Source organism: Oncorhynchus mykiss, chromosome 1, assembly GCF_057628025.1.
Source record: "Oncorhynchus mykiss isolate SJ-2025 chromosome 1, ASM5762802v1, whole genome shotgun sequence".
Taxonomy (NCBI): Eukaryota; Metazoa; Chordata; class Actinopteri; order Salmoniformes; family Salmonidae; genus Oncorhynchus; species Oncorhynchus mykiss.
The window spans coordinates 2,022,816-2,047,554 of record NC_143022.1 but is presented as its reverse complement, the minus strand read 5'-3'; the positions used below and the strand labels follow the sequence as shown (position 1 = coordinate 2,047,554).

The following is a 24,739-nucleotide window of genomic DNA, read 5'->3' as shown; positions in this document are numbered from 1 at the left end:
AAAAACGACTAAACTAGTTTTCGTTTTGTCATTATATGCAGATTGATGAGGATTTAAATTGTTATTTTTTATTTTTTTCAACTTTATCCATTTTAGAATAAGGCTGTAATGTAAAAAAATGTGGAAAAACATTTCTTTAAACATTTCTACATACATGCATTAGGAAAGTGTCTTTGGATTACAGTGTCTTTATTCAACCACAGATACAGTTAAATTCCAAGCAGAACATCTCACCAATGTCAGGGTTGAACATCTCCTCCAGGACGAGCTGGAAGAACTCTTTAGAGACCCCTCCCTCGTCAACGCCCTGCTCTCCTTCAAACTCTACAAACAGCTGTTTCCTCAGGTCCGCAGGGTTCTCCATGGCGATCATCTCCAACTGTAGGACGCAGACCATTAGGTTAGGAAAGGGACAGACAAACAGAGGAACCCTTCCCATTCACCTTATCACTAGCCTGGTCTTGGTCGACCGAGAGTCGTCTGTTCTTTCCACCAATCGATTGGTAGAAATGGTAGAAATGTTAAAACGTGTATTTTTCCATATATAGACACTTCCAATGTGTTTTAAATCAAATCAACGATATGCACCGAGCTTGTCTGACAAAATAATTAAGACACAGATGACTAGAGGGAGTCCGACCGACCGATCAACATGGCCGCTCTGCTCCTAAGCAACTCTGCAGTATTATTTTGTTTTTTGTTATTTCTTACATTAGCCCAGAATGTTCTTTGCGTATTTACATACAGACGGAAATCCTTCACCTGCATTTCGAACATAAATATGACTTATCTGAATTGGATCCTTTGTTCGTACCCCCCAAGGTGCATGAACTTATCCCAGAGGCTACTCCAAGATGCCACGGAGACGAGGCATTCGGAGTGGACTTCTAGTCCGAGTCAGGAGGCGTACACACCAGCCACCGCTTCTGAGTATATTACTGGTGAATGTTCAGTCCCTGGACAATAGAGTAGACGAGCTCAGGGCGAGGACCTGCGTCCAGAGAGACATGAGGGACTGTAACATACTCTGTTTCATGGAATCATGGCTCTCTCCGGATATACTGTCCCTGTCCATACAGCCAGATGGGTTCTCAGTACAACATGCAGACGGGAATAAAGAACTCTCCGGGAAGTAGAAATGCGGAGGTGTATGTTTCATGATTAACCATGCATGGTGTGATTGTGGTAACGTACAGGAACTCAAGTCCTTCAGTTCACCCGGCCTCGAATACCTGAAATGCTGACCATATTACCTCCAAAGAGAATTCTCTTTGGTTATTGTCACAGCCATATCGCAGTATATTCCCCCTCAAGCCGATACCACGACGGCCCTCACTAGACTTTGCGCAACTGGAAACCACATAACCCGAGGCCACATTTATTTTAGCTAGCTTCAAAAACTACCATTGTTACTCTCCCTTCCGGGTGGCTACAAGGCCCTCCTCCCTTCGGCAAATCAGATGACGACTCCATTCTGCTACTCCCTTCCTATAGGCAGAAACTCAAAACAGGAATCATCCGTGCTAAGAACTGTTCAACGTTGGTCTGACCAATCGGAATCCATGCTTCAAGATTGTTTTGATCACGCGGACTGGGATACGTTCCGGGTTGCCTCTGAGAATAACATTGATGTATACACTGACAAGGTGACGGAGTTCATCGGGAAGTGCACAGGGGATGTTGTTCCCACTGTGACCATTAAAACCTACCATAACCAGAAACCGTGGATAGATGGCAGCAAAACTGAAAGCGTTGAAGCGTGTTAACCCTCGCAAGGCTGCCGGCAAACCACGGCATTTAACCACGGCTAGGTGAATGGGAATATGGTTGAAAACAAACAGTGCAAAACGGTTTTAAAAAAAAAAACAGTTATACTCTTCGTAAGGCAATCAAACAGGCAAAACGTCCGTACAGAGACAAAGCGGAGTCACAAATCAACGGCTCAGACAGACGTATGTGGCAGGGACTTCACACAATCACGAATTACAAAGGGAAGCCACGTCTCGAACTCCGACGTCTTGCTCGCTAAACACAATCTTTGCTCGATTTGAGGATAACACAGTGCCATCGACGCAGCCCGCTCAAGAGGACTGTGGGCTCTCGTTCTCTGTGACCAAGATGAGTAAGACATTGAAACGTGTTAACCCTCGCAAGGCTGCCGGCCCAGATGGCATCCCTAACCATGTCCTCAGAACATGCGCAGACCAGCTGGCTGGAGTGTTGACGGACATATCCCAGTCTGCTGTCCCCACTTGCTTCAAGATGTCCACCATTGTTCCTGTACCCAAGAAAGCGAAAGTAACTGAACTAAATGACTAAATCACCCCGTAGCACTCACGTAGCATTCACTGTCATCATAAAGTGCTTTGAGAGACTAGTCAAGGATCATATCACCTCCACCTTACCTGTCACCTTAGAACCACTTCAATTTGCTTACCGCCCCAATAGGTCCACAGACGATGCAATCGCCATCAATGTTTAATTTTACATTTAAGAATGGAGGCCACTGTGTTCTTGGGGACATTCAATGCTGCAGAAATGTTTAGCTACCCTTCCCTAGATACAGTGCCTTGCGAAAGTATTCGGCCCCCTTGAACTTTGCGACCTTTTGCCACATTTCAGGCTTCAAACATAAAGATATAAAACTGTATTTTTTTGTGAAGAATCAACAACAAGTGGGACACAATCATGAAGTGGAACGACATTTATTGGATATTTCAAACTTTTTTAACAAATCAAAAACTGAAAAATTGGGCGTGCAAAATTATTCAGCCCCCTTAAGTTAATACTTTGTAGCGCCACCTTTTGCTGCGATTACAGCTGTAAGTCGCTTGGGGTATGTCTCTATCAGTTTTGCACATCGAGAGACTGACATTTTTTCCCATTCCTCCTTGCAAAACAGCTCGAGCTCAGTGAGGTTGGATGGAGAGCATTTGTGAACAGCAGTTTTCAGTTCTTTCCACAGATTCTCGATTGGATTCAGGTCTGGACTTTGACTTGGCCATTCTAACACCTGGATATGTTTATTTTTGAACCATTCCATTGTAGATTTTGCTTTATGTTTTGGATCATTGTCTTGTTGGAAGACAAATCTCCGTCCCAGTCTCAGGTCTTTTGCAGACTCCATCAGGTTCTCTTCCAGAATGGTCCTGTATTTGGCTCCATCCATCTTCCCATCAATTTTAACCATCTTCCCTGTCCCTGCTGAAGAAAAGCAGGCCCAAACCATGATGCTGCCACCACCATGTTTGACAGTGGGGAGGGTGTGTTCAGGGTGATGAGCTGTGTTGCTTTTACGCCAAACATAACGTTTTGCATTGTTTCCAAAAAGTTCAATTTTGGTTTCATCTGACCAGAGCACCTTCTTCCACATGTTTGGTGTGTCTCCCAGGTGGCTTGTGGCAAACTTTAAACAACACTTTTTCTGGATATCTTTAAGAAATGGCTTTCTTCTTGCCACTCTTCCATAAAGGCCAGATTTGTGCCATATACGACTGATTGTTGTCCTATGGACAGAGTCTCCCACCTCAGCTGTGGATCTCTGCAGTTCATCCAGAGTGATCATGGGCCTCTTGGCTGCATCTCTGATCAGTCTTCTCCTTGTATGAGCTGAAAGTTTAGAGGGACGGCCAGGTCTTGGTAGATTTGCAGTGGTCTGATACTCCTTCCATTTCAATATTATCGCTTGCACAGTGCTCCTTGGGATGTTTAAAGCTTGGGAAATCTTTTTGTATCCAAATCCGGCTTTAAACTTCTTCACAACAGTATCTCGGACCTGCCTGGTGTGTTCCTTGTTCTTCATGATGCTCTCTGCGCTTTTGACGGACCTCTGAGACTATCACAGTGCAGGTGCATTTATACGGAGACTTGATTACACACAGGTGGATTGTATTTATCATCATTAGTCATTTAGGTCAACATTGGATCATTCAGAGATCCTCACTGAACTTCTGGAGAGAGTTTGCTGCACTGAAAGTAAAGGGGCTGAATAATTTTGCACGCCCAATTTTTCAGTTTTTGATTTGTTAAAAAAGTTTGAAATATCCAATAAATGTCTTTCCACTTCATGATTGTGTCCCACTTGTTGTTGATTCTTCATGTTTGAAGCCTGAAATGTGGCAAAAGGTCGCAAAGTTCAAGGGGGCCGAATACTTTCGCAAGGCACTGTATGTGCCTTGACACAATCCTGTCTCTGAGCTCTACGGACAATTCCTTCAAACTAATGGCTTGGTTTTTGCTCTGACATGCACCGTCAACTTTGGGATCTTATATAGACAGGTGTGTGCCTTTCCAAATCATGACAAATCAATTGAATTTACCACAGGTGGACTCCAATCAAGTTGTAGAAACATCTTAAGGATGATCAATTGAAAAAGGAGCTACATTTCGAGTCTCATAGCAAAAGGTCTGAATACTTCAAGTATTTTACATTTTTTTATAAAAATGTACAAAAAAACTCTAAAAACCTGTTTTCGCTTTGTCATTATTGGGTATTGTGTGTGGAGTTGTTTTTATTTAATCCATTTTAGAATAAGGCTGTAATGTAACAAAACGTTGAAAAAGTCAAAGGGTCTGAATACTTTCAGAATGCGCTGTATGTATGTGATGTAACAGTATAGCTTCTGTCCCTCTCCTCACCCCTACCTGGGCTCAAACCAGGGCCCCTCTGCACACAACAACAACTGCTTCCCACGAAGCATCGTTACCCATCACTCCACAAGAGCCTGGGCCCTTGCAGAGCAGAGGGAAACCACTACTTCAAGGTCTCAGAGAGAGTGACGTCACCGATTGAAACGTTATTAGTGCGCACCACCACTAACTAGCTAGCCATTTCACATCAGCTACAATCACCCCCCTTTAATCCTGTCCCTCAGCAACCAGTGATCTGGGTCACACACTGGTTACAGAGACACACTTTCTCATTCCAGGGTTTTTCTTTATTTTTACTATTTTCTACATTGTAGAATAATAGTGAAGACATAACTACGAAATAACATATGGAATCATGTAGTCATGTAGTAAGCAAAAGTTAAGTTAAAGTTAAACAAATCTAAATATATTTTATGATGGACTGTCATTTCTCTTTGCTTATTTGAGCTGTTCTTGCCATAATATGGACTTATTTGGTAACATACCATCTTCTGTATACCAACCCTTGTCACAACACAACTGATTGGCTCAAACGCATTAAGAAGGAAATAAATTCCACAAAATAACTTAACAAGACACACCTGTTAATTGAAATTAATTCCAGGGACTACCTCATGAAGCTGGTTGAGAGAATGCCAAGAGTGTGCAAAGCTGTCAAGGCAAAGGGTGGCTACTTTGAAGAATCTCAAATCTAAAATACATTGGCAAGATAAAGTATGCGAACCCTTTGGAATCACCTGGATTTCTGCTGAAATGGGTCATAACATTTAATCTGTACTTCATCTAAGTCACAGCATTACACAAAAAGTATTGTATTTTTCTTGCTATATTGAATACATCATTAAATTCACAGTGTATGTTAGAAAAAGTATGTGAACCTGTACGCTAATGACTTCTCCAAAAGCTAATTGGAGTCAGGAGTCAGCTAACCTGGAGTCCAATCAATGAGATGAGATTGGAGATGTTGGTTAGAACTGCCCTGCCCCCTGCCCCCCCCCCCCCCCCAAAAAAAAAAACCTCACAAAACTTGAGTTGGCTATTCACAAGAAGCACTGCCTGATGTGAACCATGCATCCAACAAAGATCTCAGAAGACCTAAGATAAGAAGCACTGCCTTCTGGAGTGGCCCAGTCAGTCCTGACCTCAACCCGATTTGAGGTCATGCCACAGCATCTCAGAGAGCAGTTCACACCAATCAATGAGATGAGATTGGAGATGTTGGTTAGAGCTGCCTTCACACCAGACATCTCAATAATATTGCTGAACTGAAACAGTTTTGTAAAGATGGTCCAGAATTCCTCCTGAACGTTGCGCAGGTCTGATCCACAACTACAGAAAACGTTTGGATGAGGTTGTTGCTTCCAAAGGAGGGTCAACCAGTTATTAAATCCAAGGGTTCACATACTTCTCCCACCCTGCACTGTGAATATTTACACGGTGTGTTCAATAAAGACATGAAAACATATCATTGTTTGTGTTATTAGTTTAAGCACACTGTGTTTGTCTATTGTTGTGACCTAGATGAAGATCAGATTTTATGACTAATTTATGCAGAAATACAGGAAATTCCAAAGGGTTCTCATACCTTTTCTTACCACTGTATATTTTTGATTTGTTTAACACTTTTTTTAGTTACTACATGATTCCATATCTGTTATTTCACAGTTTTGATATCTTCATAAATAAAGAAAAACCCTGGAATGAGTAGGTGTGTCCAAACTTTGGACTGGTACGTGTGTGTGTGTGTGTTGTTTGTGACTCACCCTGACGAGGGCGTCGTCGATGATGTGGTCTCGGCGTACTTTGAGCCTGAGGTATGGGTTGAGCTGCTGTCCTTGTACCAGGCTGTAGAGCGCTGTGATCCTCCTCTCGCTGTACATGCTGATGCGGTTGTCGTAGTACAGTCCCAGGCTCTTGGTGCAGGCGTTGAGGATGAAGGGACAGCTCTGGAAGGAGAACTTACTCTCAGAGTCCACCTTGAAGAAGGTGAAGTCCTTGTCCATCTCTAGAACGTCGTTCAGAGGCTCGTTGACAAACTCCTCGAAGGGGATGAGGGGTCGTCTGCAGTCCAGGGTCCTGACGCCCAGCTCCTTTTCATTTGACAATTTAAAAACAATTCAACCACACGTGGACACAATCCATTCCACTTTATTATAAAACTGATTTTATTTTTTTAATTGTCCCTTATCAATATACACACCCCATAATGACATCACAATACCCCATAATGACATCACAATACCCCATAATGACAAAGCGAACAGGTTTTTAGAAATGTTGACAATTTATTAAAAATACAAAAAACAGATACCTTATTTATATAAGTATTCAGACCCTTTGCTATTAAATTCGAAATTGAGCTCAGGTGCATCCTGTTTCCATTGATCATCTTAATCATCTTACGATGTTTCTACAACTTGATTGGAGTCCACCTGTGGTCAATTCAATTGATTGGACATGATTTGGAAAGGCACACACCGGTCTTTATAAGGTCACACAGTTCACAGTGCATGTCAGAGCAAAAACCAAGCCATGAGGTCGAAGGAAATGTCCGTAAGAGCTCATAGACAGGATTGTGTCGAGGTGCAGATCTGGGGAAGGGAACCAAAAAAAGATCTGTAGCATTGAAGGTCCCCAAGAACACAGTGACCTCTATCATTCTTAAATGGAAGAAGTTTGGAACCACAAAGACTCTTCCTAGAGCTGGCCGCTCGGCCAAACTGAGCAATCAGGTGAGAAGTGCCTTGGTCTGGGAGGTGACCAAGAACCCGATGGTCACACTGACAGAGCTCCAGAATTCCTCTGTGGGAGATGGTTGTCCTTCTGGAAGTCTCTCACATCTCTACAGTACTCCACCAATCAGGCCTTTATGGTAGAGTGGTCAGACGGAAGCCACTCCTCAGTAAAAGGCCCATGACAGTCCGCTTGGAATTTGCCAAAAGGCACCTAAAGACTTTCAGACCATGACGAACAAGATTTCTTTGGTCTGATGAAACCAATATTGAACTATTTGGCCTGAATGCCAAGCTTCACGTCTGGAGGAAACCTGGCACCACCCCTACAGTGAAGCATGGTGGTGGAAGGATCATGTTGTGAGGATGTTTTTCAGCAGCAGGAACTGGGAAACTAGTCAGGATCGAGGCAAAGATGAACAGAGAGATCCTTGATGAAAATCTGCTCCAGAGCGCTCAGGACCTCAGACTGGGGAGAAGGTTCACCTTCCAACAGGACAACAACCCTAAGCACACAGCCAAGACAACGCAGGAGTGGCTTCGGGACAAGTCTCTGAATGTCTTTGAGTGGCCCAGCCAGAGCCTGGACTTGAATTTGATCGAATATCTCTGGAGAAACTTGAAAATAGCTGTGCAGCGACGATCCCCATTCAACCTGACAGAGCTTGAGAGGATCTGCAGAGAAGAACAGGAGAAACTCCCCAAATACAGGTGTGTAAGTCTTGTAGTGTCCTATCCAAAAAGACTCAAGGATTTAAATCGCTGCTAAAGGTCTGAATACTTATGCAAATGTGATTAAGCTTTTGCTTTGTCATTATGGGGTATTGTACGTAGATTGAGGGGAAAAACGATTTAATCGATTTTAGAATAAAGCTGTAACATAACGTGGAAATAGTCAAGCGATCTGAATACTTTGTAAATTATTATAACAAAGAAAAAGTAAATTCTTTAAAATAAGTTTAATTTCCATTGTGGTGGTCTCTCCTCACCTTCTCCAGAGGATCGACCCGGGGACCGTTCTTGTTCCTCCTCTCCTCCCCCAAGAGCTCCTGCAGGGTGAGCTCGCTGGACGGGGGCTCCTCCTCCTGATTGAATTTGCACTTTAAAAAAAAACCACTTCTCCCACTACCATAACAATACTTGACCGACATGGATAGGGCCAAATTGAAATGTTTCTTACAGAACCATGAAAGAGAACACTGAGGATTATGGGTAAATTATTAGACCAAAAGGCGAGGACACAACTGTACATCTGACAAGAATGAATCCAAACATTACATTGTTGATTTGATGTGCATTTTACATTTACTGTACTGTCACAGAACTTGTTGATAACGAAATCTGAAAATACTCCTGATACTTACAGTAACATGATAAGAATATTAATTTAGCTTTTGGAGTGGGTACAAGATAAGAAAAAACTATTACAATGGTTTCAGTGAGAGGACTAACTGGTGTCTCCAAGTGGCCCCACACCTCTCCAGACTGTGGGTTTCAGTGAGAGGACTAACTGGTGTCTCCAAGTGGCCCCACACCTCTCCAAACTGTGGGTTTCAGTGAGAGGACTAACTGGGGTCTCCATGTGGCCCCACACCTCTCCAAACTGTGGGTTTCAGTGAGAGGACCAACTGGGGTCTCCATGTGGCCACACTCTTCTCCAAACTGTATGTTTCAGTGAGAGGACTAACTGGGGTCTCCATGTGGCCCCACACCTCTCCAAACTGTGGGTTTCAGTGAGAGGACTAACTGGTGTCTCCATGTGGCCCCACACCTCTCCAAACTGTGGGTTTCAGTGAGAGGACTAACTGGTGTCTCCATGTGGCCCCACACCTCTCCAAACCGTGGGTTTCAGTGAGAGGGCTAACTGGTGTCTCCATGTGGCCCCACACCTCTCCAAACTGTGGGTTTCAGTGAGAGGACTAACCGGGGTCTCCATGTGGCCCCACTCCTCTCCAAACTGTGGGTTTCAGTGAGAGGACTAACTGGGGTCTCCATGTGGCCCCACACCTCTCCAAACTGTGGGTTTCAGTGAGAGGACTAACTGGTGTCTCCAAGTGGCCCCACACCTCTCCAAACTGTGGGTTTCAGTGAGAGGACTAACTGGGGTCTCCATGTGGCCCCACACCTCTCCAAACTGTGGGTTTCAGTGAGAGGGCTAACTGGTGTCTCCATGTGGCCTCACACCTCTCCAAACTGTGGGTTTCAGTGAGAGGACTAACTGGTGTCTCCATGTGGCCCCACACCTCTCCAAACTGTGGGTTTCAAAGAGAGGACTAACTGGTGTGTCCATGTGGCCTCACACCTCTCCAAACTGTGGGTTTCAGTGAGAGGACTAACTGGTGTCTCCATGTGGCATCACACCTCTCCAAACTGTGGGTTTCAAAGAGAGGACTAACTGGTGTGTCCATGTGGCCTCACACCTCTCCAAACTGTGCAGATCGTAAGTAATTTCAATGCATTATGACAAGGAAAGGTGCTTTTTTGACCTCATAGCTTTGCCATTGAGGAACTGAAGCCAGCAAACTGGTAGTTTCTTGTTAGGAACGCATCCCCACCATCACACAATGACTGTTGTTTACGCAATCAGAAAACATTCCACTATAAATCACAATCTGGGTCAGGTGGGCATCGTTTGGAAGCTTATTCTACTGCCAACATGTCTAGCTAAGTTATAAAATACGATCTTAAGCCCTTTACGGACAGGATACATTTTACTGGGGGAGTTCAGGTAATGTAATTATGTGCACAAGCAAAAACCAGCACATCCCGTCCGAATGGCACTCATTTTTACTTGTCAAGAAGGTTATTAATCCCAGCCCTAAAAACCTACTGTTTCCCGGGAAACTCCCAGGTCCTCTGATATTACTAACCTGTGTGAATCGTCATCCCTGTGTTTTCAGGGAGTTTAAACAGGTTCTGCACCCAGTTTGGGTCAGAACATGGGACTAGATTGACCACTTAAAACAAAGTGGTTTGCAGGTAGCGTACAGATGAATGATCTGTGTCATCACATCTTTCATAGTGCCATACTTCTCTTTTTAAAAGACGGAGGTAGATGATATTGACCCAAGAATTTATAAATTGTCAAATCCGTCAGGTAATTAAATGTCTGCAGGTTAAAGTTCATGGTGTTCACTGACTTTCTGAACTGAAGGTCATTAGAACACTATTAGACTGTTCCTAGACATGTGAACTGAAGGTCAGACTAGTGTCCTGTCCAGGGTTAAGGCCCTGTGGTAGACTAGTGTCCTGTCAAGGGGTAAGGCCCTGAGATAGACTAGTGTCCTGTCCAGGGTTAAGGCCCTGAGATAGACTAGTGTCCTGTCAAGGGGTAAGGCCCTGAGATAGACTAGTGTCCTGTCCAGGGGTAAGGCCCTGAGATAGACTAGTGTCCTGTCCAGGGTTAAGGCCCTGAGATAGACTAGTGTCATGTCCAGGGTTAAGGCCCTGTGATAGACTAGTGTCCTGTCCAGGGTTAAGGCCCTGTGATAGACTAGTGTCCTGTCCAGGGTTAAGGCCCTGTGATAGACTAGTGTCCTGTCCAGGGGTAAGGCCCTGTGATAGACTAGTGTCCTGTCCAGGGTTAAGGCCCTGAGATAGACTAGCGTCCTGTCCAGGGTTAAGGCCCTGTGATAGACTAGCGTCCTGTCCAGGGTTAAGGCCCTGAGATAGACTAGTGTCCTGTCCAGGGTTAAGGCCCTGAGATAGACTAGTGTCCTGTCAAGGGGTAAGGCCCTGAGATAGACTAGTGTCCTGTCCAGGGTTAAGGCCCTGAGATAGACTAGTGTCCTGTCCAGGGTTAAGGCCCTGAGATAGACTAGTGTCCTGTCCAGGGTTAAGGCCCTGTGATAGACTAGTGTCCTGTCCAGGGTTAAGGCCCTGTGATAGACTAGTGTCCTGTCCAGGGTTAAGGCCCTGTGATAGACTAGTGTCCTGTCCAGGGTTAAGGCCCTGTGATAGACTAGTGTCCTGTCCAGGGTTAAGGCCCTGAGATAGACTAGTGTCCTGTCCAGGGTTAAGGCCCTGAGATAGACTAGTGTCCTGTCCAGGGTTAAGGCCCTGAGATAGACTAGTGTCCTGTCCAGGGTTAAGGCCCTGAGATAGACTAGTGTCCTGTCCAGGGTTAAGGCCCTGAGATAGACTAGTGTCCTGTCCAGGGTTAAGGCCCTGAGATAGACTAGTGTCCTGTCCAGGGTTAAGGCCCTGTGATAGACTAGTGTCCTGTCCAGGGTTAAGGCCCTGAGATAGACTAGTGTCCTGTCCAGGGTTAAGGCCCTGAGACTATATGACCTCAAAGCTGTATTTATTATAACCCTCAAGGTATCATCTGTCAACACATCCTCTCCTCTCTGTTTACAGCATCCTCAACATCTCATCTGTCAACACATCCTCCCCTCTATTTATAGCATCCTCAACGTTTCATCTGTCAACACATCCTCCCCTCTCTATTTACAGCATCCCCAACGTCTCATCTGTCAACACATCCTGCCCTCTCTATTTACAGCATCCTCAACATCTCATCTGTCAACACATCCTCCCCTCTATTTATAGCATCCTCAACGTTTCATCTGTCAACACATCCTCCCTTCTCTATTTACAGCATCCCCAACGTCTCATCTGTCAACACATCCTCCCCTCTATTTATAGCATCCTCAACGTCTCATCTGTCAACACATCCTCCCCTCTCTATTTACAGCATCCTCAACATCTCATCTGTCAACACATCCTCCCCTCTATTTATAGCATCCTCAACGTTTCATCTGTCAACACATCCTCCCTTCTCTATTTACAGCATCCCCAACGTCTCATCTGTCAACACATCCTCCCCTCTCTATTTACAGCATCCCCAACGTCTCATCTGTCAACACATCCTGCCCTCTCTATTTACAGCATCCTCAACATCTCATCTGTCAACACATCCTCCCCTCTATTTATAGCATCCTCAACGTTTCATCTGTCAACACATCCTCCCGTCTCTATTTACAGCATCCCCAACGTCTCATCTGTCAACACATCCTCCCCTCTATTTATAGCATCCTCAACGTCTCATCTGTCAACACATCCTCCCCTCTCTATTTACAGCATCCTCAACATCTCATCTGTCAACACATCCTCCCCTCTATTTATAGCATCCTCAAGGTATCATCTGTCAACACATCCTCCCCTCTCCATTTACAGCATCCTCAACATCTCATCTGTCAACACATCCTCCCCTCTATTGATAGCATCCTCAACGTTTCATCTGTCAACACATCCTCTCCTCTCTTTTTACAGCATCCTCAACATCTCATCTGTCAACACATCCTCCCCTCTTGATTAACAACATCTACCTCACTCAGATAACAAATGTGAAAAAGTTGCCCAATTCTTGGGAGGGATGGCGGCAACTTCTTGTTGCGTGCTGTGCTCAAATTTATAATGGTTATCAATCAAGACAAAATATGCCATTTTCAATCCATATTGAAGTGGAAAAGGCAACCTAAACAGTTAAAGCAAGTCACAACTTCTCTTCATAGACAAATACCTTTCTAGTTGATTATGAGTTTATTAGATAATCATAATCAGTAGGCTGCTCCAGCTGGACGACATTTCTTACCTCCTCTTCGTTGTGGCCCGTATCGAGGTCACCTCCCAGCACGTTGGCGTAGAACACCAGCTTCAAACAGAATCAAACATGATTCAAATCACTTTACAGTAAAACAATAATTTACAACTATAATATGTATAAAAATATATTTTCCTGACAGGGCGTTCCATAGCTGTGGGGATCTGATAAAGGATTCTCCTTGCTTCTACACCTAGAGTGCTTTCAGAAAGTTTTCATACCCCTTGACCTTTCCCACTTTGTGTTACAGCCATCATTTAAAATGGATTAAATTGTTGTTTTTTTCTTCTCACCAATCTACACCCCCAAAATGACAAACTGAAAACAGGTTTTTAGAAATGTGCTAATTTATTGACAATGAAATACGGAAATATCTTAATTGACATAAATATTCACACCTCTGAGTCAATACATGTTAGGATCACCTTTGGCTGTGCTTATAGCTGTGAGTCTTTCTGGGTACGTCTCTAAGAGTTTTCAACACCTGGATTGAACAATATTAGCAGATTATTCTTTTAATTCTTCAATATCTGTTAAATTGGTTGTTGATCATTGCTAGAAAACCACTGTTTTACGGTTGTAACACCAGGTATCGTTATAGACCAGCTCCTTGGTTGTAACACCAGGTATCGTTATAGACCAGCTCCTTGGTTGTAACACCAGGTATCGTTATAGACCAGCTCCTTGGTTGTAACACCAGGTATCGTTATAGACCAGCTCCTTGGTTGTAACACCAGGTATCGTTATAGACCAGCTCCTTGGTTGTAACACCAGGTATCGTTATAGACCAGCTCCTTGGTTGTAACACCAGGTATCGTTATAGACCAGCTCCTTGGTTGTAACACCAGGTATCGTTATAGACCAGCTCCTTGGTTGTAACACCAGGTATCGTTATAGACCAGCTCCTTGGTTGTAACACCAGGTATCGTTATAGACCAGCTCCTTGGTTGTAACACCAGGTATCGTTATAGACCAGCTCCTTGGTTGTAACACCAGGTATCGTTATAGACCAGCTTCTTGGTTGTAACACCAGGTATCGTTATAGACCAGCTCCTTGGTTGTAACACCAGGTATCGTTATAGACCAGCTCCTTGGTTGTAACACCAGGTATCGTTATAGACCAGCTCCTTGGTTGTAACACCAGGTATCGTTATAGACCAGCTCCTTGGTTGTAACACCAGGTATCGTTATAGACCAGCTCCTTGGTTGTAACACCAGGTATCGTTATAGACCAGCTCCTTGGTTGTAACACCAGGTATCGTTATAGACCAGCTCCTTGGTTGTAACACCAGGTATCGTTATAGACCAGCTTCTTGGTTGTAACACCAGGTATCGTTATAGACCAGCTCCTTGGTTGTAACACCAGGTATCGTTATAGACCAGCTCCTTGGTTGTAACACCAGGTATCGTTATAGACCAGCTTCTTGGTTGTAACACCAGGTATCGTTATAGACCAGCTCCTTGGTTGTAACACCAGGTATCGTTATAGACAAGCTCCTTGGTTGTAACACCAGGTATCGTTATAGACCAGCTCCTTGGTTGTAACACCAGGTATCGTTATAGACAAGCTCCTTGGTTGTAACACCAGGTATCGTTATAGACCAGCTCCTTGGTTGTAACACCAGGTATCGTTATAGACCAGCTCCATGGTTGTAACACCAGGTATCGTTATAGACCAGCTCCTTGGTTGTAACACCAGGTATCGTTATAGACCAGCTCCTTGGTTGTAACACCAGCTATCGTTATAGACCAGCTCCTTGGTTGTAACACCAGGTATCGTTATAGACCAGCTCCTTGGTTGTAACACCAGGTATCGTTATAGACCAGCTCCTTGGTTGTATGGAACGAGCACGTCTGTCAGATAAGAGGGAGCGCAAGGCCGTGAACTTCAGTGCTTTTAAAAAGTAAAATGTGGTCGTCTCACCCAAGCTACCTTAAGATGAATGTAAGGTGGCTCTGTATGAGCGAGTCTGATAAATGACTTAACATGTCAAATCAATAAGACCCATACCTTCAGACACTTGGTGGCCGCCACAACGCCCTCGTCGTCGTTTACCAGACTGTCGCTGACATATTCGTTGCTGATCACCTTAATAATAACAACAACAATACATTTTATTAGTATAACGGTAGTTTCACGGTACTTTTTCCACCTGCTGTATCCTGTGCTGTTTATTTTGAGATAGAACTATTCATTACAGAGGAATCAACGCTCTTGGTAGGCAGAAAATGACAAAAAACATTGAATTTTACATTGAATTGTAAAAGTAACTCCTGAAAGTAACTGCGTATTCTGTACAATTCAGTCTGGTCGACTGCGAGCATGAATTAAATAAAAAGCTGAAAATCAAATAAGAATGTAACGTTACCGTGTAGGTGATGAGCTGCTGAAAGGTCTCCATCATACGTCTGATGTGCTCTACACTGTACTGAGACCACAGGCGCGTCAGCTTGGCCAGGGCAGGCAGAGGGAGTTTACTCATACACTTACAGAACAGAGGCATGGCTATCTCCAGGTACTCTGGGCTGTGGAGGCTGCTGTTCTCCATCACGATGATGAAGATGTTTAGGTAGTCTGGGTTGGTGTCGTACACGTCTAGATAGGTTAGATCCAGCTCTACGTTGGGAGTTAGGTAGACCAGGGCGTTGAGGAAGGCCGATTCCATCTTCTCGTTGGAGAGGAGTCTGTCGTACACTCTCCTCACAGCTTCTATGTCCACTGAGACCTCCACAGGACCCAGTCTGTTCTCCGTCGATCCCGTCGCTCCCTCCATGGACGCCGAGGCCTCTGATTCCTGCTCCATGGCGGTGGTTCTCTCCTTATCGTCCTCGTCCTTGTCCTCATCTTTGGCCTGGTGGGTCTTACGCTGCTCCTTGGTGTTGGGGTGTTGCTCCTCGTCTTTCCTGAAGCTCTGCACCAGCCCGTCAGCGCTGGAGAAGATCCTCCCGATGACTCGGATCAGAGGAGAGTAGTCCTTCTTCCCCTCACAGATACTCAGGATCTCATACACCTTCTCCTCGGTCAGGTAACGCACCTCTGAACACAGATATAACAGAGAAAAATAGTGAGCAACCATTTTAATCTCTCTTAAATGAATGGACTACTGAATAGCATGAATGGAGAAAAGGTTTGTGTCTTCCCCACATACCGCGTCCCACGCGGCGAACACCTTCCCCACATACCGCGTCCCACGCGGCGAACACCTTCCCCACATACCGCGTCCCACGCGGCGAACACCTTCCCCACATACCGCGTCCCACGCGGCGAACACCTTCCCCACATACCACGTCCCACGCGGCACCACCTTCCCCACATACCGCGTCCCACGCTTCCCCACATACAGCGTCCCACGCGGCACCACCTTCCCCACATACTGCGTCCCACGCGACACCACCTTCCCCACATGTCGCGGCACCACCTTCCCCACATACCGCGTCCCACGCGACACCACCTTCCCCACATACCGCGGCACCACCTTCCCCACATACCGCGGCACCACCTTCCCCACATACCGTGGCACCACCTTCCCCACATACCGCGTCCCACGCGGCACCACCTTCCCCACATACCGCGTCCCACGCGACACCACCTTCCCCACATACCGCGGCACCACCTTCCCCACATGTCGCGGCACCACCTTCCCCACATGTCCCCACAAATGCTTTGGTTCCCTTCCCCAGATCTGTGCTTCGACACAATCCTGTCTCAAAGCTCTACGGACAGTTCCTTCAACCTCATGGCTTGGTTTTTGCTCTGACATGCACTGTCAACTGTGGGACGTTATATATACAGGTGTGTGCCTTTCCAAATCATGTCCAATCAATTGAATTTACCACAGGTGGACTCCAATGAAGTTGTAGAAACATGTCAAGGACGATCAATGGAAACAGGATGCACCTGAGTTCAATTTCAAGTCTCATAACAAAGGGTGTGAATACTTATAAGGTGTTTTTTAATTTTTTTTATAAATTTGCCAACTTTTCTAGAAACCTGTTTTCACTTTGTCATTATGGAGTATCGAGCTCAGATCGATGAGGAAAACAATTTATCTAATCAATTTTATAATAAGGCTGTAACGTAACAAAATGTATAAAAAGTGAAGGGGTCTGAATACTTTCTGAATGCATCGTTTGTTTTTCAATCAATTTCATGTGTATTGAATTGAGTTCTATTGGCCTACTGTCTGTAATTAGTGTCTGAATATTTGTCAAGGCGCGTAACAACGTGTGCAATGATGTGCTGAGTCTTGATTCAGTGCATTATTATAGGGTATTGGAATAAATCGTCTCAATCTTTTCAGCCATGGGTGGTAATATCTCTCTCGGAGCTGATCCATCGTCAGTATTGTGGAATAATTATAATGTTGAGGTAAGACTGGAAAGGGAGAACTCGGATCCGAGAGCCGTTCTTTCCATCCCACCAGTATCGACACGATGCCTCAATGTGACGCACTTAGTGAACGTTCCCTCGGTGTGCCGTTTTGGGAAACGCATGTTGCACCTTCGGCCGTTGTAGGAAAAACGCATCGTTAAAAGACACTCGCAAGTTCTATCGCTATCGGGAAACCGGGCCCTGGTCAAAAGTAGTGGTTTATATTGGGCCCTGGTCAAAAGTAGTGGTTTATATAGGGCCCTGGTCAAAAGTAATGGTTTATATAGGGCCCTGGTCAAAAGTAGTGGTTTATATAGGGCCCTGGTCAAAAGTAATGGTTTATATAGGGCCCTGGTCAAAAGTAGTGGTTTATATAGGGCCCTGGTCAAAAGTAGTGGTTTATATAGGGCCCGGGTCAAAAGTAGTGGTTTATATAGGGCCCTGGTCAAAAGTAGAGGATTATATAGGGCCCTGGTCAAAAGTAGAGGATTATATAGGGCCCTGGTCAAAAGTAGAGGTTTATATAGGGCCCTGGTCAAAAGTAGTGGTTTATATAGGGCCCTGGTCAAAAGTAGTGGTTTATATAGGGCCCGGGTCAAAAGTAATGGTTTATATAGGGACCTGGTCAAAAGTAGAGGATTATATAGGGCCCTGGTCAAAAGTAGAGGATTATATAGGGCCCTGGTCAAAAGTAGAGGATTATATAGGGAAGAGGGAGCCATCTGGGATACACAGTGTTTACCTCTGAAGTCCTCCCTAGGGGGAAACAGGTTGTCTGTCATCTTCCCGTGGCAGTCGCCCAATAAGGCAGGTTGTGTGTCCTCGGCACTGTTGTCAGGGAAGGCAGCGGAGGGGTGAAGGTCACACAGTTTGGTGTTAATTTTATAGAGCTCCAGGGCTCTGATGGCCGCCGCGTTGTGATCCAGCGGTTGAAAACCAAGACACGAAGCACACAACTCATTCGTGCAGGCCCCATTTCCACAGCCCTCTGTTAACTGGCGAAAGTAGCGCTCAATTAGATGCTTTGCAGCCGCTCTCTTCCTGTACAGGACATTCAAACAGGAAGTGACAAGTTTTTAGTATGACAACCACACAGAACTAACATTGTCATTTCAGCAAGCCCCGACACCCACCACCTCCAATTGTTCTGACATTGTTTCTGTCGTTAGAAATTAGGATCGTTAGGATTAGCATTCCTGCAACATTATTTGGTTGAAATATAATTTAATCTCTGAGAAATTAAGCTAATTGACTGCACCTAAATTTATAGGATTCATATAATCTTCAATAAAATGTAGTACCTAACATCCAATTTGGACCAAACTTTTTTCTAACAATGAGTTAGAACACGAAGAACCTAAATAAAAATGGACAAACGTCAATTTATATGAATCCTATAAATTAAAAAATGGACAACTTGGGTGCAATCAATTATCTTAATTTCTCAACTCAAATTATATTTCAACAAAACAATGCAGCAGGAACGCTAATCTGATCTGTTCCTCCTAATCTGATCTGTTCCTCCTAATCTGATCTGTTCCTCCTAATCTGATCTGTTCCTCCTAATCTGATCTGTTCCTCCTAATCTGATCTGTTCCTCCTAATCTGATCTGTTCCTCCTAATCTGATCTGTTCCTCCTAATCTGATCTGTTCCTCCTAATCTGATCTGTTCCTCCTAATCCGATCTGTTCCTCCTAATCTGATCTGTTCCTCCTAATCTGATCTGTTCCTCCTAATCTGATCTGTTCCTCCTAATCCGATCTGTTCCTCCTAATCTGATCTGTTCCTCCTAATCTGATCTGTTCCTCCTAATCTGATCTGTTCCTCCTAATCTGATCTTCTTAATCTGATCGGTTTCTTACAATTTCAGAACAATGTCAAACTCCTCTTTGTGCTTTTTTGAGGTGGAACGACCCCCATAACAGAGAAGATACATTATATTTACAATTTTGTTTTGAAAGCACAACAAAAAAAACGATAAAAACAGTAAGAATAAACGTGCAATGCAACAACTATGAATGTACTAATCATGAGTTAAAAATCACAGCATTACATGCATTTGGACTAAAATGGAGACCGTCGACAATTTAGCTCGCATGTTGCCAATTGGTCCATGCCAAAAATGATGACACGTTTAAAAAAAAAATAACTGTGAATCACCCTGGTGACAAGTCATATCAAATCAGCATGGCGATATCTAGCCTTACACGTTCAGTCCAAATAGCACTAAGATAATAATTGTGGCTCCGTGGTTAATATGGGACATGGGTATTGGCAGTAGTAACATTCCTGTACCTCTCACTTACATTCGGCTTGTTTTCACGTCCTCTGATGTAGGCAACGGTCTGAAACAAGACGGGAGGATGTTAACAAACTAACCTTTGATTTAAAAATGTTTATATATGAGGCTTCTGAAGGACTGTCTAAATACAAGTTCATAACTAGGCCAACAAATAAGTAGCTATATAGGAGGATAACTACTTCATATTCACTTGCTGTCTTCGACATGGTCAGTCACTCGGGATATGGCTACTGCTGCCTAGAGGCTACAGGACACGATGTCAACAAGCTCCTTCCATGTGTTGTTACATTTCAGAATCAGCTGGTTACATTGATGTCATGTTGTAAAACATCAGCTAGTCAGACAGACACTTCTTTACCTCTCTAGAGGGCAACTAGAGGAGAAGAATAAATACATAATGCTAGTTCGAGGTGAGCAAAGTGAAACATACCCAGAAGATACCAACCCTGCCATTACGCTTGTTTAAATTGAGCTGGGAACGCAATCATGGTTACATGAAGACACCATGGAGCCGGTGTGAGATATCGGTTGGAAAATGTACCTCAACGCAGGGATGGGACACTGCACTCAATGGGACACTGCACTCAATTTGGACACTGCACTCAATTTGGACCTTTATCCACACTGCTCCATGGAGAAGAAATACTGCTAGTGTTCCTGGAAAACTGCCCTTTTCGTCTTCATGCTAACTAGCAGTAGCCACCGCAGCCAATTAGGAATGTCAGTGTCAGCCAATCAGCTCCTTCACTTTTCAACCTGACGCAAATAATGTACATTTGAATAATGATTTAGTCTAGTTATTGTCAAAATTACAATACTTATTTTCCACCATAATTTGCAAATAAATTAATTAAAAATCCTACAATGTGATTTTCTGAATTTTTTTTCTCATTTTGTCTGTCATCGTTGAAGTGTACCTATGATGAAAATTACAGGTCTCATCTTTTTAAGTGGGAGAACTTGCACAATTGGTGGCTGACTAAATACTTTTTTGCCCCACTGTATATAGCCTTGTCCTGCCAACATATTGCTCTGCAAAACATCCTATTCTCAACAGTAGAAATATGACAAACATATTGAAGAATATTATATAAAGAATTATCTGTCCACGTACATTCCTAATTCAGACTAAATACATATTATATAACACACACTAGCAGAGTGAGGGAGAGAGGTAAACACAATCAACAGATTGTGCTGTAAAGTAGTACCTCCGTCACTCGGTCATGTCATTGATATCAACGCTCCACAGCCACACTGGGCTAATGACTGTTTCACCCTGTGATGTAGTCGAGTCCGAATCGAGTCCCCAAGTCCCCAATGGCTGAAGTCCGAGTCATCAATGGCTGAAGTCCGAGTCCCAGTGCTCAAGTCAGTCACTGGGTCCCCATTAACTCAAAACAAAGTTATTTACCCAGTCAGATATAGTGTAGTGGAAAGAGGGATTATTTACCCAGTCAGATATTAAAGGAGAATACATCACAAAGGAAGAAGAAGCAATACTCCAAGCAGCAGCTGACCACTACTTGTCAGACAGAGAATTGATACTGTATACTGGTCGTTAGGGTGGGATTGGCGTGGGGTGTGGGCGGTCTGTGAGTTGCTTTTGATAATTTTATTTGATTCCTCACGTCTTAGATATTAGTAGTAATAATTATAGTCCAAATCGGATGTTAAGTACTATTTTTATTGAAGATAATATTAATTTTATAAATACAAAAAAAATCAAATTTGGGTGCAATCAATTAGGTGAACTTAAAAAAAAAATCTAATTTAAACAAAATTATATTTCAGGAATGCTAATCTTGTGTTTCTAACTACAGAAACTATTTCAGAACAATTGAGCAAGACTACAAATTTAAAGACAGCCTGCTTTCTGATGGTGAAGCAAGAGTCACCTGACAAGTGAGTTTGTGTTTATACGGACAAACTGCCCCCCCTTACCGTCAACCAATCAAGGCGCATGGTGATGCGTGGTGATGAGGTACGGAACTGGATTTGGTATCTGCGAGCCTACGGAGGCTCCGCAATTGCGTCAAATTAAATGTTATTGGTCACATACACATGGTTAGCAGATGTTAATGCGAGTGTAGCAAAATGCTTGTGCTTCTAGTTCCGACAATGCAGTAATAACCAACGAGTAATCTAACAATACACACCCTCCGTACGGAACCTCCAGACCACATTTCCAGGTATAAAGCATAAATGGGCTGTGTGTGAACAAGCGTAACATTAGGGTCAGCTATTTCTTGCAAAGTGAAACCCAGGATATTGAGAGCTTTGGGACTATAGCTACGGTACTATCTGCATTCAAATTGTTTTATGGAGTTGTTGACATAGCCTTGTGGAGTTGTAGACATAGCCTTGTGGAGTTGTTGACATAGCCTTGTGGAGTTGTTGACATAGCCTTGTGGAGTTGTTGACATAGCCTTGTGGAGTTGTTGACATAGCCTTGTGCAGTTGTTGACATAGCCTTGTGCAGTTGTTGACATAGCCTTGTGCAGTTGTTGACATAGCCTTGTGCAGTTGTTGACATAGCCTTGTGCAGTTGTTGACATAGCCTTGTGCAGTTGTTGACATAGCCTTGTGCAGTTGTTGACATAGCCTTGTGGAGTTGTTGACATAGCCTTGTGGAGTTGTTGACATAGCCTTGTGGAGTTGTTGACATAGCCTTGTGGAGTTGTTGACATAGCCTTGTGCAGTTGTTGACATAGCCTTGTGCAGTTGTTGACATAGCCTTGTGGAGTTGTTGACATAGCCTTGTGGAGTTGTTGACATAGCCTTGTGGAGTTGTTGACATAGCCTTGTGGAGTTGTTGACATAGCCTTGTGCAGTTGTTGACATAGCCTTGTGGAGTTGTTGACATAGCCTTGTTCTGTCCAACGTTCTCTACCTCAACCGATGAATAGTTTACCCTTTCTGCATTACATATTTTTGACTCATCACATATGAGCCATTTTATTCCTAGTTATATGTAGTTATATGTAAATACACTACAAGACCAAAAGTATGTGGACACGTGCCTGTCAAACATTTCATTCCAAAATCATGAGCATTAATATGGAATTGGTCCCCCCTTTTGCTGCTATAACAGTCTTCAGTCTTCTGGGAAATCTTTCCACTAGATGTTGGAACATTGCTGAGGGGACTTGCTTCCATTCAGCCACAAGAGCATTAGTGATGTCGGGCACTGATGTTGGGTGATTAGGCCTGGCTCACAGTCTGCATTCCAATTCATCCCAAAGGTGTTCGATGGGGTTGAGGTCAGGGCTCTGTGCAGGCCAATCAAGTTCTTCCACACCGATCTCGACAAACCATTTCTGTATGGACCTCTCTTTGTGCACGGGGGCATTATCATGCTGAGACAGGAAAGGGCCTTCCACAAACTGTTGTCACAAAGTTTGAAGCACAGAATCATCTAGAATGTTATTGTATGCTGTAGCGTTAAGATTTCCCTTCACTGTAACTAAGGGGCCCGAACCATGAAAAACAGTCCCAGACCATTATTTCTCCTCCACCAAACTTTACAGTTGTCCCTATACAGGTACGTTCTCCTGGCCAAACCCAGGTTCAACTGTCGGATTGCCAGATGGTGATGCGTGAGAGTCCAATGGCGGCGAGTTTTACACCAATCCAGCCGACGCTTGGCATTGCGGATGGGGATCTGAGGCTTGTGTGCGGCTGCTCAGCCATGGAAACCTATTTCATGAAGCTCCCGACGAACAGTTATTGTGTTGACGTTGCTTCCAGAGGCAGTTTGGAACTCGGTAGTGAGTGTTGCAACCGAGGACAGACTATATGTAAGTGTTAAAGCATTCGGCGGTCCCTTTCTGTGAGCTTGTGTGGCCTTCAGTAAGGCCAGTCTACTGCCAATGTTTTCTTACAGATCGCATGGCTGTGTGCTCAATTTTATACACCGGTCAGCAATGGTTGAACCTGAAATAGCTGAATCCCCTAACTTGATGTTCAGATTCTTCTGCAATGTAAAGATAGACCCTTATAGTCCCAAGCACTTGATATGCCAAAGTGGACAAGTAAAAATCACTGCAAATGTGTATTTTGGCGATCTTTAGACATTCTGCTCATGCAATCGCGTCCTCGCCCTTTAGAGACAAGATTGCAGTCCAATAATATCCCCGGTGTTAGTTAGATAGATATTGTATGCTACCGACCTGTGAGTGCTGTCCCAGTCATGCAGGGCGGACTGTGTGTCTGTCTGTGGCAGAATCAGCTTTCCTTCGACAGTCTTGCTCTCATATCTTATGCACTCACCTACTATTTACGATTCGAACATATGTTCTGCGTGCCGAATGATAAGGTACAACTTTTTGGCCTGCTAAACTCCCGGGTCACAAAACATACTCGACCATTTTGTGTCAACACGGAGGTGTATCCCGGCATGCAGCGCATGGTGATCTTAAAACAACTCAACCAAAGACAGTGCAGTTAGAGATATTAGAGAGATGAGGACAAAGGAATCCCATTGGACAGTGAATGGAGAAATGGCAGACTGTCGACCAATCGCGTTCACGTCACGCGGTTGCTAAACTGAAAGTCAGGCTTTGAATCGAGAAACCTGGCTATTTTCCCTCTAAAGTACACTATTCCAAAACTATATGATATCGTGGAAAATATTTGTAATGCTGTACTTCCTTGTTCACGAAATTCTTGCTAATGTTGCGTTTTTGATCGACGCCCAATTAACTCCCATTCACTCCCATTCACTATTGCATGGGCAATTTAAACAATGCACGACGACGCATGGGCAACGTACACAATGGCCATTCACATAATTTCCATGGAGTTTCCTATCTCCTCTAAAGTATCTTTGGGATAGGGTTTAGGGAATGGACGTCCCGAGGATCCCGTATGGCACGTCACGATGACACAATAGATTGTATTTGGATTATATTTAACAGAAACGTTTTAAAATATTTCATTTGGAATAAATAAACGAGAAAAAAATTGGTGCACCTTATCTTTGTAAGAAAATATGTGAGAAAGCTAAAATAAAAACATAAATAAAATCCTAAATAAAATACAATAGAGACAGAATAGATTTCCAAATCAAAACAAC

The 24,739-nt window shown here is 43.9% G+C and overlaps 1 protein-coding gene across 9 annotated transcripts in view; it reads right to left on the bottom strand.

Moving 5' to 3' along the window:
• LOC110520782 (ubiquitin-protein ligase E3A) overlaps positions 1-24,481 on the bottom strand; it is a 47,264-nt gene extending 22,783 nt beyond the window's left edge. For 3 of the 9 annotated variants that reach the window (XR_016494804.1, XR_016494795.1, XM_036979059.2), the window contains exons 1-9: positions 23,835-24,481; positions 19,667-19,705; positions 18,102-18,400; positions 15,357-16,024; positions 14,999-15,076; positions 12,979-13,038; positions 8,372-8,467; positions 6,414-6,740; positions 235-379 (exon numbers count right to left, since the gene is read on the bottom strand). Coding sequence is in view for 6 of the 9 variants with exons in the window: in XM_036979059.2 (XP_036834954.2) it covers positions 235-379; positions 6,414-6,740; positions 8,372-8,467; positions 12,979-13,038; positions 14,999-15,076; positions 15,357-16,024; positions 18,102-18,400; positions 19,667-19,668 (1,675 nt within the window). In the remaining 3 variants the exon portion in view is untranslated. Of the gene's footprint in view, positions 1-234; positions 380-6,413; positions 6,741-8,371; positions 8,468-12,978; positions 13,039-14,998; positions 15,077-15,356; positions 16,025-18,101; positions 18,401-19,655; positions 19,706-23,834 lie in introns of all 9 variants that reach the window. The other 6 variants (XR_016494801.1, XM_036979098.2, XM_036979130.2 and 3 more) reach the window with 5 other exon arrangements.
• Positions 24,482-24,739: the final 258 nt, after the last annotated feature.